Source organism: Nothoprocta perdicaria, unplaced genomic scaffold (assembly GCF_003342845.1).
Source record: "Nothoprocta perdicaria isolate Ctin4 unplaced genomic scaffold, notPer1 scaffold_13, whole genome shotgun sequence".
Lineage (NCBI taxonomy): Eukaryota > Metazoa > Chordata > Aves > Tinamiformes > Tinamidae > Nothoprocta > Nothoprocta perdicaria.
This window is the reverse complement of record NW_020454427.1, coordinates 2979130-2996461: the sequence shown is the minus strand read 5'-3', so window position 1 is coordinate 2996461 and position 17332 is coordinate 2979130. Positions and strand designations below refer to the sequence as shown.

Below are 17332 nucleotides of genomic sequence, written 5' to 3'. Positions count from 1 at the left end.
AGAGTAACATCTCTTATTTTGGAGTTTCCAGTATTGGATTAAAGAATGAGCACCCACTGGCTGTTTTTGCATAGGAAGAGCAATAGTAAATTTTAGGGTTTTTGTTTGTTTGTTTGTTTGTTTTTCTAATGAATGAGGGAGCTCATGATTTGGGTCTGTCTTAGGAAGGATATTTTGCAAGCTGGAGAATATGTTTTCAGACCCATACCTAGCACTCAGGGAGGAAACATTATTATTATTAAATTGTTTCTGGACTTTTTCTTACTTTTTGAAATGTTGACTGTTGTTTGGTATTTGATAGATACAGGCAGAGTTTAACAGATTTTTTATATTCTTGTTAAGAACCAATCCTGAAAGCCATGTTTCTGTGAAAATGCATATACCAGTAATAACTATTTTGTATGAAATACATTTTTTTTAAAAATATTTTCTTATTTTTGATCGTTCACTAGACAGACTTTTTTTCCCTTAATTGGAAAACTATTTCTCTGGGAATCCTTTTCTCATAATTTGTTCATTCCTTCCTACTTTGCTACTTGCAGGTATGTTCTGGAAAATACTTCAACAGCCAAACGCACTTTATCACTTATGTTCACTCCACAAAATTCATAATGTTTGTTACCAGTAGCTCTTCTCCTATGATGTTTTGGCTCCTATGATGTTTGCAACTTCTATCTCATATACTTTTCTCCCGTGAGATCTCAGGAAGTTATGTGAAGTTTGATTAAAGAAAAAAATCTATATCCACAGTTGATTCATCATCTTGTAGCAAGAAACAAAAAAGCAAGAACAAGTTGGGAGAGACCATTGTTCAAGAACACAACCTATTCTAAAAATACAAGGAGGGCCTTGTTAGAGCAAACAATGTCAAAGACGGATGAGAAAGCTCTCAGTGTTGGCTGAATCACCCAGCCGCTCCTGGGTAGGTTCCCAGCATCCCAAACTACTCAGGATGCCCGATACTGGCTCGGATCCCACTGGGGAACTACAGGGAGTCCCTGAGAGTAGTTTTACCCAGTGTTATGAAAGCAGAAGGACCAGGAAAAGTGAGGCTGCTGAATATAAAAGCTGGAAGAAAAGCAGGGGAACTGCAGTCACGAACTGGTCAGGAAGAGAGACTCAGGTTAGATGAGGAAACAAGAAGATGATGATCTCTTCACTAGCAAGGTCAGAGAGAACACATGGGCAAGGCCAAAGAAGGTGCAGTCGTCCTTCACCTGATGCTGCCCAGCATCTGAGGGCTTGATTTAGGTTGTAAATGACATATCGGGTTGTAGTTAGAGCGTGGGGCAGTGACCTCCTTTGGAAATTCTTTGCTGAACCTGTTAAGGGTTTCAGCTCTAGGCTGACCTTTAAAGAGAGAAATATTCTTGTTCAGCATTTCTCAGCCCTTAGGGGTCCTTCAGTGTTTCTCAGCCCATTTCTTGTGGACCTCTGCTAGAAAACAGTGTTTTCTAATCTCTCAGAAATTAACATTCARACAGACAGAGAGGGCTGGAAGTAATAAAAATAGTAAGTCAAATTCACAGCTTGCTTAGGCTAACTTTGTTATGAGCCACTGTGGTGATAGATGACTGTGTGGTTATTTCTCAATGCAGTTAAGTGTTTCTCCTTTGTTTTCAACAAAATTAGGTGAATTATTGATTAAGAAAATGAAAAGTTTAGAAGTACTGATACATGGCATGGTCTTTTTTTTCATAAATGAAAAAAAGCTACTGGAGCTAAATGCTGATAGATACTCCTGTAATTGCTGTTTGTGCTTTTAAATGAACATACATGCCAAGTAAGAAAAAGAATTGGAAGGAAAGTAAAAATGCCAGGGCATAAAATTATTATATATGAAACAAATTGGCTTTTAAGTCCGATAAATTCCCTTTGTAAGAATAATTTCACATTCTAAGTTTATTTCCACTGAGGTTGATGGTATAATTAATGCTAATAGAATTCAGTAATTAACACACAGTAACCTAAACAGCAAGAGCCTACTTACCATTTTCTAAAAAAAATCTGCCTCTTTGTAAAAGTTTTATTTTTAGCTAACAGTTTCTCCCCCAAGCTTAAAAGAGAAACTTTGGTGAATATTTTTCCTCCTCCTCCTCCTCCTAATAATAATAACAGGCTCTGCAGAGTATATCAGTTGGATCATGTAAGTGACTGCATATTTATATTTTAAGAAGTTCACAATGTTTATAACTGAAGTAATGCATAAAGTTTGATACATTACTTCTGTTTAAGAGCTGCTGAGTTATTTTATGAAATTAAATTCAAAAGCTTATTTTGTACATCAAAAAATCATAAAGGTCCATACTCTTTACAGAGTACAGATTCTTAGGAAAAGAAGAATAGTAACTATCTGACTTAAAGCCTAAGCATATACTAATATTAACATATGGCTAAGAAAAAATAATTTCAGGACTATTTTTTCAAAAGGAAATAAACACTCAAAATGCTGGAGTGATTTTGAATGAACCCCCAGCAGGCCGATTAAACTCTGTGGCTAAAGGCCACAGGTATTTCATTAAGCATTTTAACGGAGATTTCTTTTTTGTTAGATTTTTATTTTAGAAATGCATGTGTGATGATGTATTTCTATCATGGCAAACGATAGCTAATTTAAATAGCCATTTTTTTAAAGACCATTAGTCTTTCTCTTATTTATAGTCATGATTATTAACACATAGAAATAACAACACTTAGAATTTGAAGCAATCTGCAGTGTAATAAGCACTGATTCTTTAACTTGCAATTACTATGTTATGTTCCTGTGCTGAGTTAAATATCTCAGGCCATGCATAACTTTTAAGGTCATTATTTCTTTGGGAGAGTGACTTTGAGTGACTGCTCCTCTGTTGGACCTTCCAGCTTTTTGATATTTTAGAGATATTCTGAATTGAAGGCAGCATTTGGACCATTATGTAAAATAACCACTAACGGATTTAATGACTAGTAGTGATTTAATAATCACTAATGGTATTTGATTTCCATCTGTATGTATTTTAAGTGACTGGTTGCTTTGGAATACTCTATGATTGGGCAATCTGGCCTACAAAATGAAGAAGTGTATATATATATATTTCTGTATAGAAATCTAGATAAATATAGATTTGTGAATATACATGCACATATGCTACAGCACATATTAGTTATTTTTTAATTTCTCCAAACACTTTTAAGTTTAGAAGGAAAAGTGCCAGGATGACGACAAGCTTTAGCTTTAGTTCTTTTTTAATACTAACACCTGGCACAAAATCACATTGGGCAACTCTGTAGTCATCTCTGAGAGGTGCCTGGGCAGAAGTAGAGAATGACATATTAGCATGCTAGAAGTCTATCAGATAAATCAGAATTCCTGTTATTAATTGTACTCTTGATTCACTTTGTATTCTAGAAACATTTCCTTACCTTCCCACGGTTGCACATTTTATTTCTCTGTTTTTATTTTCCATCATACATTGCACAAAGAAAGAAAAATACTGAAACAGCTACCATAAGATACTCAGTTGGGAGTGTCATCTGAGAATACAGATAATGGCAATGTACAGAAACCCAGTGACAGATAAATTTTTAGTCTTTATAAATAAAAAAATAGAATATTGAATAAGTTGTAGATCTAGGTATTTCAAACCTAAGTAATGAAAAAAATAGAATATTGAATAAGTTGTAGATCTAGGTATTTCAAACCTAAGTAATGCTAGAAAGAGGTGGTCAATACAAATAAAAAATCATGCAGACATTTTGCACACAGCAAAGAGACTTGGTATAGTGGTATACCTGATGAATTAAAAATGCAGTCAAAATTAAGCTTGGCAAGCCTCAGTAATGATGCAATGTATAGTTTAAGCCTGACTTTCTTTGATAGGTCCATCGTAAGTGTTTGGAAATGATGGGTGGCATCCTATTTTTCGATTCTTGAAGCATTAGAATAGAGCATGAAGTGATTCCTACCCTAGATAACTCTGCTTATGACCATAACCTAAGACACAGCACTCAGTTTTTAACTGAGAGACACCGTCCTTGCTAAGGGAGCATACAATAAATCCATGTACATGCTGTGGTGTTCTGCTAAGCACAGACTCGAGTTATGTTGTTTCTGAGCTGGCCTATTTCTACTTGTCCGGGACAGTCATCTCACCAATAAGCTGATTTTAATACATACACTGACAAATCTGTGATTCAGTCTTATGCATTTGYCAATCATTAAGGTCTCACGAAAGTCAGCCACTTTATGTCCTGTATTTGTTAGAATTAAATGGTATTTCTATTTTATTCGTTGTTCTCTCTCTCCTCCTTCCCCCCRTATGGATGAACAGAGAGTTGTTTCTCAATGTGTGCAAAATGACCAGGAGAGAATATCATGGGTACCGGTCTATTCCTTGGGATTAAATGTGGGAGGGGTGATCATGAAATGCTTCTGGGAATAGTGTGGGATCTCATGGGCTGCAGCCCAGGCATTTCTGTTTTGGCAGGTCTGCATTCTTCTCCTCCTGGCATGTGCAAAGACCAATTCTGTTACGTCTTTAGGAACAGTCTTTTGTCTTTTTCTATGGGAACAGTCAGGTAGGGTCTGAGTAATGAAACCTGGAAAGGGGAAGGCTGCTCTTCATTCCTGGTATAAAATTCTAAAGCACCTTGCACTGAGCCAGAACTAGAGGTGGAATCTGGCCCTCATTCATGGGTTTGGGGCAGTTTCTACATGAAAATAGGAGCTTCGTTGCTACTGACATGGAGAAATACACATCTGGCAAGCCTGAAGGGGCAAGAGAGGCCAGCAGTACTGAACTTTGATAGTAGCTTTGATAGCCACATGAACAGCCTCTCTGTATGCATCCAGTTACAAGAGTAGGTCTGACCTGAAATACCTTCCTTTTCAGGAAGAACTGCAAGGACCTGCAGGGATTCAAAGTAGAGGCTACTTTTTCTTCAGGGTATGTTTTTTTCCTTTGCTTTGTACATATATGCATATTTATGCTTTGTACATATATGTACATGATACCATGCTATTTCTTAAWAAATCATTGGCTACTATGTGTATAATTCTCAGAAAAGCTCTAGAAAATACAACATTCTTCTAAAACATTGTTCAACAGTATGTTTATATATTACATAAATACAATGCCATGTTTGCTTACTGCACGAAGAAAGATATTGGATCTGACCTTCCATTTTCCTTGTAATTTGACCAGTAAGTTTGGAAAGTAAATATGGAGATCTTTGAAGATCTGGAGGTCTTCAAAACCCACCTGGATGCTACTCTGTGCCATATGCTCTAGGTGTCCCTGCTGGAGCAGGGGGGTTGGACTAGATGATCTCTAGAGGTCCCTTCCAACCTCAACCATTCTGTGAGGCTGTGATATAAAAATTCTCATGAGAATGAACTTACTCTGTCCATCTTTCACRCCATCTAGCCTTTTCATTCTGTTTGTGCAAAATGGATTAAGTTAAAAAATGTCAAGTCAGACTTGATAGTGATTTTCTTCATTTTGGTTAATCCCAGTGAAGAGAAGACACGTTTGTATACTCCTGTTTCTCATGTGTCAGTTTTGGATCTCACAGACCTCATGATAGGCCAGAGTTATCAGTTATGTTAACCCTTCATTAAATAATGAATCAATCCATGATACATTCACCATGGCAGAATAAAYAGCCCTTCCTTATTAAGCTCAGCAAGAGCTTTTTTACAAGCTGTGGTAGAAAGTGAATCAAGTTCCCAGGTAGTGCAAAATTCTACTGCAATGACCATGGTGAAAAAGAAGAAACTCCTCACATTAAAGAACACAGATTAAAAATAATCAAAAGTAACTTAATTTGTTTGTTAATTGCCACAAACATTTATAATGCAATTGCAGTACTTTGCAAGCACATCTTAGGTAAAGACAAAAAGAATGAGGGGTAATGGTCTCAAACTCCTTGTGGCCTCAAAAATCATACCAGGCAAAAATAATTCTTTCTTCAAACTTCAAAGCTGAAATTTTACTGTGTAATTTTCCTCGTGAGATGGATATGCATTAAATGATAACGGATCTCAGGGTTATCTTTAATGAAGATTACAGTGACAAAACCAAGGAATATGTGAATTTCTCTATCTACTGAGCTCTGTGGGGCTTTCTTATTGAAACTCATCAGGSTCAGCTTCACAGAGTGTTTCTTGGATGTTTGTCTTTCAGCCACGCAATGGAAGGAGATCAGTGGATTTTCGCTAAGGAGGTATTTAATGTTTTTAATCAAGATCTCTATTTAAATATGTTTATCTTAATATAAACAGCCAAATAGCTGTGTTCAAAAATGGTGCTTAATGCAGAAAGTCTTTAACTGTGCTTTAACTTAGATTTCTGCAGATACATTTTCCCAGGTCCATTAAATTCCCTTTCTCACACTGAAATGAATAGAAGCTGCAGGTACTCACTCACTCCCTACAGCAAAGAAACTGGAAGTGTTTCAGGCAGCAGGAAACAGAAAACATCCGGATTTGTAGATAGTTTGGAAAATTACTAATGATATGTGTATGTCAGGAAGAATTTGTCAAATACACCTGGGGGAGTAAACTGATATTCTGGGGCTAATCCTTCTGTTCTTACACAGAAGAAAATCCCACTGAAACTAAGCATTGACTTTCCAGTTTAATTTCAAATAATTCAGCACTTTGGAGTCACAAACAAGCTCTTCTTTGGCAGTATTATGATGATCTCTTATCTAATACATTTTACACTCTAGCATACATTAAGCATTTAGTGTTACGTCGTATCGACAGCTAAAGCTTTTTCTTACTTTTTCAGGATTTTAGATTCCTGATGTAGAACTAATCCTGCAGGAATGCTGAGTCCATGGACATACTGTTTTCTTTACAAAAATTTTCCTTACCAATGTACATTTCAAAAATCACAAGGATGTGAATGTTCTTAAATTGGATTCAGTTAACAATTGAAATGTTTCTTTATTTGGATATATTAAAAGCATATTAAAATTCCTTGTTTCCTAGTGTTATGTTTATGACTTGTCTAATGCAACTGTAGAAACGCCGCAGTGTATACATATGAAAGACATTGCTTCAGAGATGCACATTTATTTATGCACATTTATTTTCCGTTCTGAATAAAGGCACTTAGTTAGAGTTGTTTTAATGAAAATGTCTGCAGTTAGACTTCTGGGATCTTATCAGCATCTATTCTTTCACCACCGGACTAAGAGCGAGCTCAATCCCACAGAAGCCCCACGAAGGCTTTTGCACCTGGTAAAATCCCACTGTAAATCTAAGTCACGACATACATTTTTGTTGCTCCACCACAGCATATACTACCGTGCTGGGACAAAAATTAAGGGAGCAGAGGAAGAAATCCTAGGCGAAAGCGCCATGCTTTGAAAAAATACAAATATTCCAGTGACGAAAAATACGTAGAATTAGAACCTTGGCGGGGCTGCCCCCCTCCCTTCCTCCCCTGCCAACGGCCGCCGCTCGCCAACGGCCGCCGCTCGCCAACGGCCGCCGCTCGCCAACGGCCGCCGCTCGCCAACGGCCGCCACGCCCTCCCGCCGCGAGGGGCGCGCGCCCGGGCGGCCATGCAGGTGGGTCCTGGAGCGGGAGGAGGCGGCCAGGAGGACAGGGACGAAAGCGGGAGCGAGGGCTCCCTCGGGGCGGCCAAAGGAGGGAGCCGCGAAGCCTTCCCGGCCCCTCAGGGCGGGTCGCGAGAGGCGGYGGGTCGGGAGAGGCGGTGGGCGAGGGGCTTCCCGGGGAAATACGTCACGGAGGCCACGTGGGATTTTTAAAAACCTTGGTTTCTGGAGTGCGCTTAATCATTAATAGCCTTTGTTTAATCATTATTATCCTTTAAGCATAAAAAAAAGCGTGAAGTACTGCACTTTGGTAACTGGGTAATCTTAGTATACTGTAAAGCATCATGTCACTTGCCCAAGAGGAAGTTGCAAGTTAATATTTAAGTTTGGCTTAGAAGTGTTGTTTATGCCCCAGAACTGAAGTTACCAGCCTAGGGGTCCCAGACTGAATACAGGTGACTGTCACCCTGGCAAAGCTGGTGGTGACTCATGTCACCTTAGGCAGCAACAAGAAGTATCATGAGAAGTTTTGCTTGGGATTGGGACCTACTATTGGGGTCATAATGGGTAATAAATCAKTAATACTAATACTGTAGTCTGACTTTCTCACCACTGAAACAAATTTATGTCGGATCCGTTTTGCTGTTGCTTAAGTCCTGTGCCAGTTATGGTCAAACATCTGCTGAAGTTTTTGACACACAATTTATTTCTTGTGTGCATATACTGCACACTAAAACAGATACGTAAACACCTGGGTTCTTACACATTGATTTAAATCAATTTGTTAGAAGTTGGGCAGCTTCTCATATTCCTTCACAGTGGAGTTGGGTTTTATCTCAGAGACCCATCTCTGTTATGTTACTACAATATTAATTCAATTCTTTTACACCATGTAAAAGCACCTAGAAAAAGCCCAGTATACAGTCAGTAAATCATTTCACAAACCTGTTGAGACTTATTAAGTAGAAATTATATATACTGCTTAAGTAAAATACTGCAGAGAAACTTAATTTAGGATGATTTAATTTAGGTACAGAAATACACAAAATGTTGAAATCTTTCCTACCAACACTGGCCATAGCTGGTCTTCTATTTTAAAGGTACCCACATTCTATCTGTCTCACTAGTCCTTTTCTCTTAAATGACTTTGAAACATATTTGTCCACTTATGATTATTTTGAGGCTTATGTCTCAAAATCTTTCCTAATCCTTCTGGTAGAGAGAGAAATCTGCATTCTCAGAATTTATCCCTATTCCTCACCTAAGTGAGGAAATCCTATGTATGGGAACATTTGTATGGAGGCCGGGATGCACTTGTGTCACTCTTGTTTTCTTGTTTCTTCTGTGGATTACTACTTTTTTGGTGAAGAATTTAAAACTTGTAGTAATACAGAGAGCACAACAGGATTTCTTGCATAAGTACATTAGCTGTAGCAAATCATATGGATTTTTCCTACTCCATTCATAACTATTTCTTTTAAGATTATATGTGGAGCTTCTCTTTTAGTTTTTCCAAAGGATTATGCTTTTAAATGAAAGAACAACAACACATACCTTATTCTTAAGCCTWTATCTTTTTGTATGTGCTTATATACATGAAAGAATCGTGTGATGTAAATCAACATGTTATATCAGGTAACTTATGTTGATATTAATAATATATTAATATTAATAATACATTAAAAATAAAAAGTTATTGTAATATTAAATATGAATAAAAAAGTCATGCTTGTACATGACTATTCCTTAAGTATGTTTATGTGGTGTTTTGGGTTCCTTTTGATTTCTGAGGAAAGTTCCTGTATTTCTTTTAGAAATTTGAATAGGTATTTCAGAGGCTTATAGGTTTGATTATGTTTAAATTTTGAGTGTTTTTTTCCCCTCCATCTTTTCCCTGTTATTGTCTGTCCAGATGTGGAAAATGCTAAATGAAAATTCATTATAGTGAAGCAAATGGTCCATGAAGATATAGCAGACTCTAAGTAATGCTTCACCTTTGTTATATAGTAATCGTTGGCCTTACTATATGTCAGAGTGAAAAGGGGCTAGTTTTGGCTTGAAAAAGAGGCATAGGCGACTAATTCGTTGTTTTGTTTCTGTTTCATAATACCAAAACAGGATCCAAATGAAGATACAGAATGGAATGATGTGTTGAGACGCTTCGGAATTCTTCCTCCAAAAGAAAAGCCAAAAGATGAAATTGAAGAGATGGTTTTACGTTTGCAGAAAGAAGCAGAAGGCAAGTGAGATCAAACAAAAGCTTTTGAAAAGCCGAGGTATTTGCAGAAATGCGTTTTGAGCCATAAATACTGTATGATAATTATATTCTTATTTTAATTATTTTCACTCAGTTGATTTTTTTAAGGATATTGAATTAACCTTACTATACCATAACAGATGCCATAATGTTTGTCATTAATGTTCAGATAACTCATTTACAGCATTTTAGTAAACGAACTAGGCAGCATAAGCAAGATTCACATGCAAACAAACTGGTAGTAATCCACTGCTGTATTTCAGTAGGAACATGTGGATTTCATTAAAACTGTTTTCCCCCTTTACAGCAGCAAAATATTTTTCTTCTTGCAACTGTTTTCCATTACTGCAGACTCCTAGTATGATTAATATTTTCAATTTCTGTGAAAGATGTAGTGATTTATGAGCCAAATTAACACACAATCCTTTACATCTGTCATCRCAATCCTGTACATCAAGTACCCTTTCTATGCAAACCTGGCCATTGGCATCCATGTCCTGTCCCCAGTGGGTACGAAAAAATGTATTTGCTGTTTCTTTACAGATTTCTGTATATATTAGAAAATTATTATTGTGGCTACCCATAGCTTCCCTTCAAAGCACAGCAAGTTAAAAGCGTAGTAGGAGCCAGGATGAGCATCTCTGTGTAAAACTGTGACCCTTGGTAGCAGCTTCATTCCTGCAGGCAAGCGGCTTTGCATAGAGCCACTTAGGCTCTTGTTCAAATGTTCTGTAGTAATTCCCACTTTCTGACAAGTTCCAGACTTCCAAAATGAGAGGCAAGTTACAGTTGGTGCAGTTGGATCCAAGGACATAGCACATGCATAATCCTAAGCAAATAAATATCAGTTATGGTTTAATAATTTCATTTTTTCTGTGTTAAACAAAGCTATATATCAAAATTGACTAGTCTCTGAAATTATTTTTACATTTTTTTTCTTTCATTAATCCTATATACGCATAATAATTTTCATAAAAACACATAAAGTGTTTGAAGATCCTTTTGAGAATAAAAGATGACTGTTTTTGTTTTTCCTAGTGAAACCTTATGAGAGAATGAATCTTAAAGAACTAAAGGAAGCTGAAGATGACTTTGATGAGGCTGACATAAAAGCTGTTGAAATGTACAGGTATAGTAAGACATTCCTAGCCAGAACGTTCATGTATGTATCACTGCTGTACATGCCCACGGAATCATACAGTGGTCGAGGTGGGAAGGGACCTCTGGAGATCACGCAGTTTAACTCCCCCAACTCCTCCTGACTGACCATAGCAAAGAGAGGGAATTTACACTGTAGTTTGCTTTGACATTTTAAAAATGTATTTCTCTTTAAAAATATTTAGTTTATTCTCAAAGCTGCATATTTAAAGGAAAAGACCTCCATTAGTTCAATGAATATACACCTTACCATGGAATGTAGAAAAGCATTGCTTGTTTGAGAGCTTCTATACTATTAGATATTTCTGCAGAGCTTGGTACTGTGACTAAGAAAAATGAGATATGCAGAACATGCAGAATTGAAAAAGAAAATCCTATGATGAAAATATTTAAAATGTTTCCTCTGGACTATCCATACTAAGTGTTTTTGCTTTTTAAAATGACGAAAATAATTCGTGTTAACTCTTTATACCTCGTGCTGTGTTCTCATGAAAGGCCAATTCATCATGTGAAAGTTGTGGATATAAATTATCATGCATTCTTTCTGTAGTAATGTTGCAAATATATTATTAAACTTTTTAAAGAAGAATAAAGCTACTTCTGTAGGAAAATCAGTAACTTTTTAGTTAGTGAATTTAAGACATTTTTCATTGTCTATGTAGTTAATAGGTTTAGATTCAAAGACTGCCACCTGCTGTCTTAACATGCCATTTCCAAAAATTATTTAAAATTATATTGTATGATATTAAGGCAAAGAGTACTGGTAATTCTTGCTCAAATTAATCTCGTTATGATAAAAAAAAAAAAAAAAAAAACCTGCACTTTCCTTAATTTTTCTTGCTGTGTCTCCATATCGAAACACTTGGGTAGCATTTGTTAGTTAAGTTTACCAATTCTGACATTAATATATGCTCGTAAAAGAAGAAAATACATTTTAATGCTATCTTATTGACTAAAAATTATAGAGAGAAACCTTTCTAACTCAAAAATATTCTACTGATACTAATAGATCATGAATTAGAGAGCATTATTCAAAGCGTTTTCTTTAAAGGAATTAAAACAAATGCACTTATTTTACTATTCACTGTATTTAAAAATTTTCAGCAATGTTTTTTTTTAATTAGGCAGCAGCGGTTGCAAGAATGGAAGCGTCTTCAGCGGAGACAAAAGTATGGGGAGCTAAGAGAAATTTGTGGTGAGCAGTACGTGAAGGAAGTTACAAATGCGCCAGAAGATGTTTGGGTTATAATTCATCTTTATCGATCAAGGTAATTCCTTTTATTTTTTTTTTWAAAAGCGATACCAAGAAATATTAAACACATAAGCTTTGTTGAAATAGCTGTTGTTCGGAGCCAATGGAACCCTGGAAAATGATCCTAGGGTGAGCCCACTTTCATTTGTTAACTCATTTTGAGAGAGTTAATCAGTCACCCTTCATCACTCTACTAAAAGTTTTTTATCCTTATCACCATGTCCTGAATCTCAGAAGCACTGAGAATTAGTATGGAATGCTTCAGAATGTTTTTCAGGTCAGAAGAGCTTTCTCTTTTCCTTCTTTTTAAGACCTTTGGGAGGAAGTGGTAGGTGGTGATATTCGTTTTTTTTCCCACCTTTTATTTGACTGGAATGGAGCCTTCTTTCCAGCAGCAAGGAATAGGTCAATCAAATGAAATTGTTCAAATTACAATAATACAATTTAATAGAATTTGAACATCTGAAGAAACAAAATAGAAGTTTTTTTGTTTTTTTGTTTTTTGCTTATTGGAGGACCAACTCAGTACTTCATCAGTGAATAAAAATGAGTCTCTGAGGAAATTCGTAATTCCTTAGGAATGAGYACCAAATCTCCCATGCCAATTGTGGCTAGAAAGTAAGAAATGTGTTTTTCCAGAACTGCAACCCTCGCTGTCTTTCGCCACCAGGGGGTACTGCCGGAACCCTTTGAGGTCTCTATGATCTATCTGATTTTGAACTTGGAAGTTCAAACTAGTTACTTGAAGTTACTAGTAACTTGAAGTTACTTGAAGTAGTGAGCGGGTCATAATATGACTACAGAAAGGCTTCCCTGAAGTTATTCAGATGGTACTAAAAGACTGGAGAAGTCATTAAATGTTGAACYGGAAAGTAATTGAAATTACTTTAATTATTTAATTAAATACAATTTAATTTGTATTATCAATTTTAAAAAATCCTTTAAAATATGGAGAAAAAAAAGACAAAATGAGCTTTAAAATCTTRGTGAAGAACAAAATTGAAGCATAATACTTGAAGCTTCTGTTGAAGCATAATGCTTGAAGCTTCTGGTAAAGACATATATCATATATGTATTCAAAGKTTTAACCTAGCAGCTCTTTAAGCCAAAATGTTCTTCTTAAAAAATAGCTAACTAAAATCTATACTGTAAATACTATCACAAATTAAAGTAGAAAAAGATKAACAACATGTAAAGGTATATTTATTCTTCAGAGCTTTGCTTTGTAATTGACTCTAGTTATTTTACAAATTGTTACACTGGAATTGTCATCARACTCTTTTCTTTTTTTTAGCATCCCAATGTGTTTACTGGTTAACCAGCATCTTGGCCTGCTAGCCCAAAAGTTTCCAGAAGCGAAGTTTGTCAAAGCTGTTGTGAACAGCTGCATTCAGAATTACCATGACACGTGTTTGCCCACAATATTTGTGTATAAAAATGGTCAAATCAAAGGCAGGTTCATTGGAGTAGCTGAATGTGGGGGCATAAATCTTAAAGTGGAAGGTAAGAGAAAAGTCTTAATTATTCTCTTTATAGAAAATCTGATGATTGTTAATAATCATCAAAACTTAAAATAATTCCTGAAAGGTGGAAAAGATTTTAAAACATTTTTGTAGGAAAATTGTCTTGTCTGTGTATTTATGTAGAGGCTTTACAAACTTCTCTGTTCTTCTGTTCTCTCTTTTAAGTACTCTGGGTTACATCAGATCTAATTTTATTAAAGTATATTCTGTAGCTGATGTACTAAAACTACATATATGGTTCTGTTAATATCTTTGTGTTCATTTATTCTCACAACTGCCACCTTTCCACTAAATGCCACTTCAACATCTTCTAGTATGGCTSCAGTTTTCCTTGTTACTGATTTCCTTGGATAGGTATTGCATCAGTTTATATTTAACTCATATTTGGAAGTTTTTCTTGAAAAACATGAAGAGTAAATTTCTACTCTCCTAAATGAACCAAATTCCTCACCACAAGGCTATATAATGTATTTCTAGGAAAAAAAATAAAAAAGGATAAAATTTGAATCTTTTATGCTTAAAAAAAAATCCAGATGCTTTCAAAAAGGAAACCTCTGTTTCTGCACCTGCCTGATGACTGGGAGGCAGAGGATAGTTTCATCCTGCTTGGAGCATCTTCCTTCACATTGGAAGGTGTCCAGACTGAGGGGAGGAAGAAACTGGACTCCCTTGTCTCGTGCCAGCACTAGCCATTGCACTGCTGCCCAAGCACAAGGGAGCAGTTTTGCTGTCTCCTGGGAGTCACTTATCCCTTTCTATCCAGTTCTGATTAACTGAACATGAAAATGTAGTTAGCAACTGTCTAAAATTTTTAAATGATTTATATGTTCTACGAATAAATGTATTTTGTACTCATTTCCTGAAATAAATGTCATTGGTTGCAGAGCTTGAATGGAAGCTAGCAGAAGTTGGAGCAATCAAAACTGATTTGGAAGAAAACCCTAAGAAGGACATTATGGATATGATGACATTTTCAATGCAAAATATTTCTGCTCACAAGGACACCAATACCAAAAACAGGGATGTGATGAAACCAAACATTACTTAGGCACTAATTTTTAGTGCATCTGCACTGAACAGCTCTTTTTTCCTTTTGTAAACCTGTGCCAATACAAGGAGTTCTTGTTTCACTTGTACGCTTTTGGTTTTGACTTTTTGAGGAACACTGAATAAATAAACACCCCACATTTAGCTTTGGGTAGATAGAGAGGCTCCTACTGACACAGAGAACCTGGATTCTCCATTTCATACAAACCCTGCTTGAAAAGAATTGGAAAAGGGAAGAGGGTAGGCTGTGCTCGATGACTTTTTTCCTACTTTTCTCCAGCATGCATGCAAGTTTGAGTTAATTAATTCCCTTAGTAAAATGACTGGCTGTGATAGAGTTCTGCTTTGCAAACCACTTTCTCAGTTCCTCCCACTGGAAAGCTGGAGAACGCTGTGTATGGTGATACAAAAGCAAGAGTTGGCCCTAAATCCATTAACTATATATATAAATATATATATGTGTTTTAGTTTGACAGTTATGCAGCAATCTTTTCTTATTTCAAGSGTAATCTTCTCACTGTTTTGTAATACATACACTTGGGTTGCTTGTTCTTTCCTAACAAAATAAGTATCTAATTAGCAAAACAGATTACAGTGCCACTGTGGATATCTAAAATGAAACTATGTGAATGAATGAAGAGACCAAGCTTCTTATTCAGCATTTTATTTTTATTATGAAGAGCAAATCAAATTGCATACTATTAATGTTATTTTCCAGTGACTCAACTGGAAAAAAAAAACTGTCTCAATGTGCTAGTGAAGATTTAATTAGATGCAGGAGCTGCTTTATGGCATCAGCATGCAGGAACAAAAATGGAACAAACAGTTCACTTAATACTTTACGCAATGAGGTTATTAATAAATATCTATTAATAAATAGAAATCACTACAAGAAGCATTTATTTTGCAGAGAGAGGGAGATTACTGGATGTATCTCAGTGTCAATAGTGCATCTGCCACTTCGAAGTAAGAAGCTAACAYGAGGCAGCTTGAAGTGTAATTTTTTCCAGAGGGAAAATAATTTTACAAAACTGCTACTCCTGGATATGCAGAGTGTGAAGAGATACACCAGAATATCTCTATTTTCCTGAAGAATTAGTACTATTTACTGAAGATCTTGTGGCAAATATAGAGCATTACATTTACGTAACATAAACAGCTTGATGATGCTTTTAGCATCTTGGTTTCTTGGCCATATTCTAGTTTTGGTAACATTTCAGTTTTGCTGAAATTGTTCCTGTAATTTCTCCTGAATTTTCCATTCTTGGTGCAGACAATTGTATTTCCTGAATTTCATCACAGCACTGTTACCCTTTGCATGAGTTATGAAATATTTGATTTTGTTTATACCACATTTTCCTTCACTGAAAGCCAGAAAGAAAGTATTCTGAATCAGTAAAAAACAAAAATCAAGTGGCTCTACTAATCCTTTAAAAAAGTCTTCCTGTGGAAAAACTGAGGTTATGTTTAGCTCTTTGGCAGTGCTACTACTGAAGAGATTCCTGCTCCCCCCTGTACCTCTGTTCAAGTTGTACGGTCACATGGTGAATCAGGAAACTGGTCTACCTGAAAAATAACCCAGAAAGGAAAATCCATGAGATTTTTGCAGCCAGATCAAATTACTTACTTCATTCCACACACAAACACTTCTTTTCCTTTGGAGGGGCACAGGGGAAGAAGGCTGATCTGACTTCTACACATACACATCTGTAACCACATTTTCGGATACATTAGGGGACCAACGGCAAAATAAACATCCTTGTAACTGTGGAAGAAGACCAGGAATATTTACATACTGTTACTACTGAGTAATGTTCTGTTTTACAGAAAACGGTTCCGTGCTCCAGCCCCGCGGGCCGGGCCGGCAGGATCGCGGCCCATCGGAGCATCCTCCGGCGCTGCAGCCGGGACCCGCTCCTGGCACTGTGTCTGCTGGTGTCTGCGGGGCGCCCGGCAGGCACGGGCCCATCCTACAGCTTCCACACGCCTTCAGACTGCCCCCAGGCCACACGCCGAGCAGCGCTAGGCTTTAGTGTGGCAGGCAGGCCCGCAAACTCTCATCAGCGGGATCGACCTTTGCTGAAATAAGGCATTTCCAGAGCAAAACTGCTCTGCATGCAGCTGTGTAGTCCAACAAAAATGCTCCATCCACTTGCAGGGCACTTCAGTTTATCGAGCTCACAACTAAGCTTTTGTGCTGTGGTTCACAGCAGTCTGTAAGGACAAAAGTAACATATAAACTGCTGCTTTTCCATGGGAAAGTGTGCAAGTTGCTAAAGCTGTGGGACTTGCCTTGCCTCACAGCAGTAGTGTGCTGTCAGGCACGAGCAGCGGGCACTTCTGCTCCAACAGGTTACCGATCTCACACTTGCAAGGGCTGCATGATTTTAGCAGGTGTTGGCCAAATCGGGGTATTTAGGCTCGGTAACGGCCGCACGAGACCAGCGCTCTGTGGGGCTGCTCCATAGGGCGGCCGTTCAAGGGGCTACGGGCACAGAGGGGCTCCTCGCACGCGCTCGGGCCCGTGTCGGGAGCTGCGCAGCGCCG

At 37.1% G+C, this 17332-nt stretch overlaps 2 protein-coding genes across 3 annotated transcripts in view; both read left to right on the top strand.

Moving 5' to 3' along the window:
- NMU (neuromedin U) overlaps positions 1-6817 on the top strand; it is a 16268-nt gene extending 9451 nt beyond the window's left edge. The window contains exons 8-10 of the mRNA XM_026033636.1: positions 4872-4925; positions 6165-6204; positions 6774-6817. Of these exons, the coding sequence (XP_025889421.1) occupies positions 4872-4925; positions 6165-6200 (90 nt within the window). The 3' untranslated portion in view covers positions 6201-6204; positions 6774-6817. The remainder of the gene's footprint in view (positions 1-4871; positions 4926-6164; positions 6205-6773) is intronic.
- A 690-nt stretch (positions 6818-7507) lies between these two features.
- PDCL2 (phosducin like 2) lies at positions 7508-15191 on the top strand. Of its 2 annotated transcripts, none has more exons than XM_026033569.1 (6): positions 7508-7560; positions 9667-9787; positions 10844-10934; positions 12088-12231; positions 13510-13718; positions 14623-15191. In XM_026033569.1, exons 1-6 carry the CDS (start codon positions 7555-7557, stop codon positions 14784-14786), a joined length of 735 nt encoding a protein of 244 aa, XP_025889354.1. In that variant the 5' UTR covers positions 7508-7554; the 3' UTR covers positions 14787-15191. The 2 variants fall into 2 exon arrangements, with proteins under 2 accessions (XP_025889354.1, XP_025889353.1); XM_026033568.1 differs by lacking the exon at positions 7508-7560 and adding an exon at positions 9123-9183.
- Positions 15192-17332: the final 2141 nt, after the last annotated feature.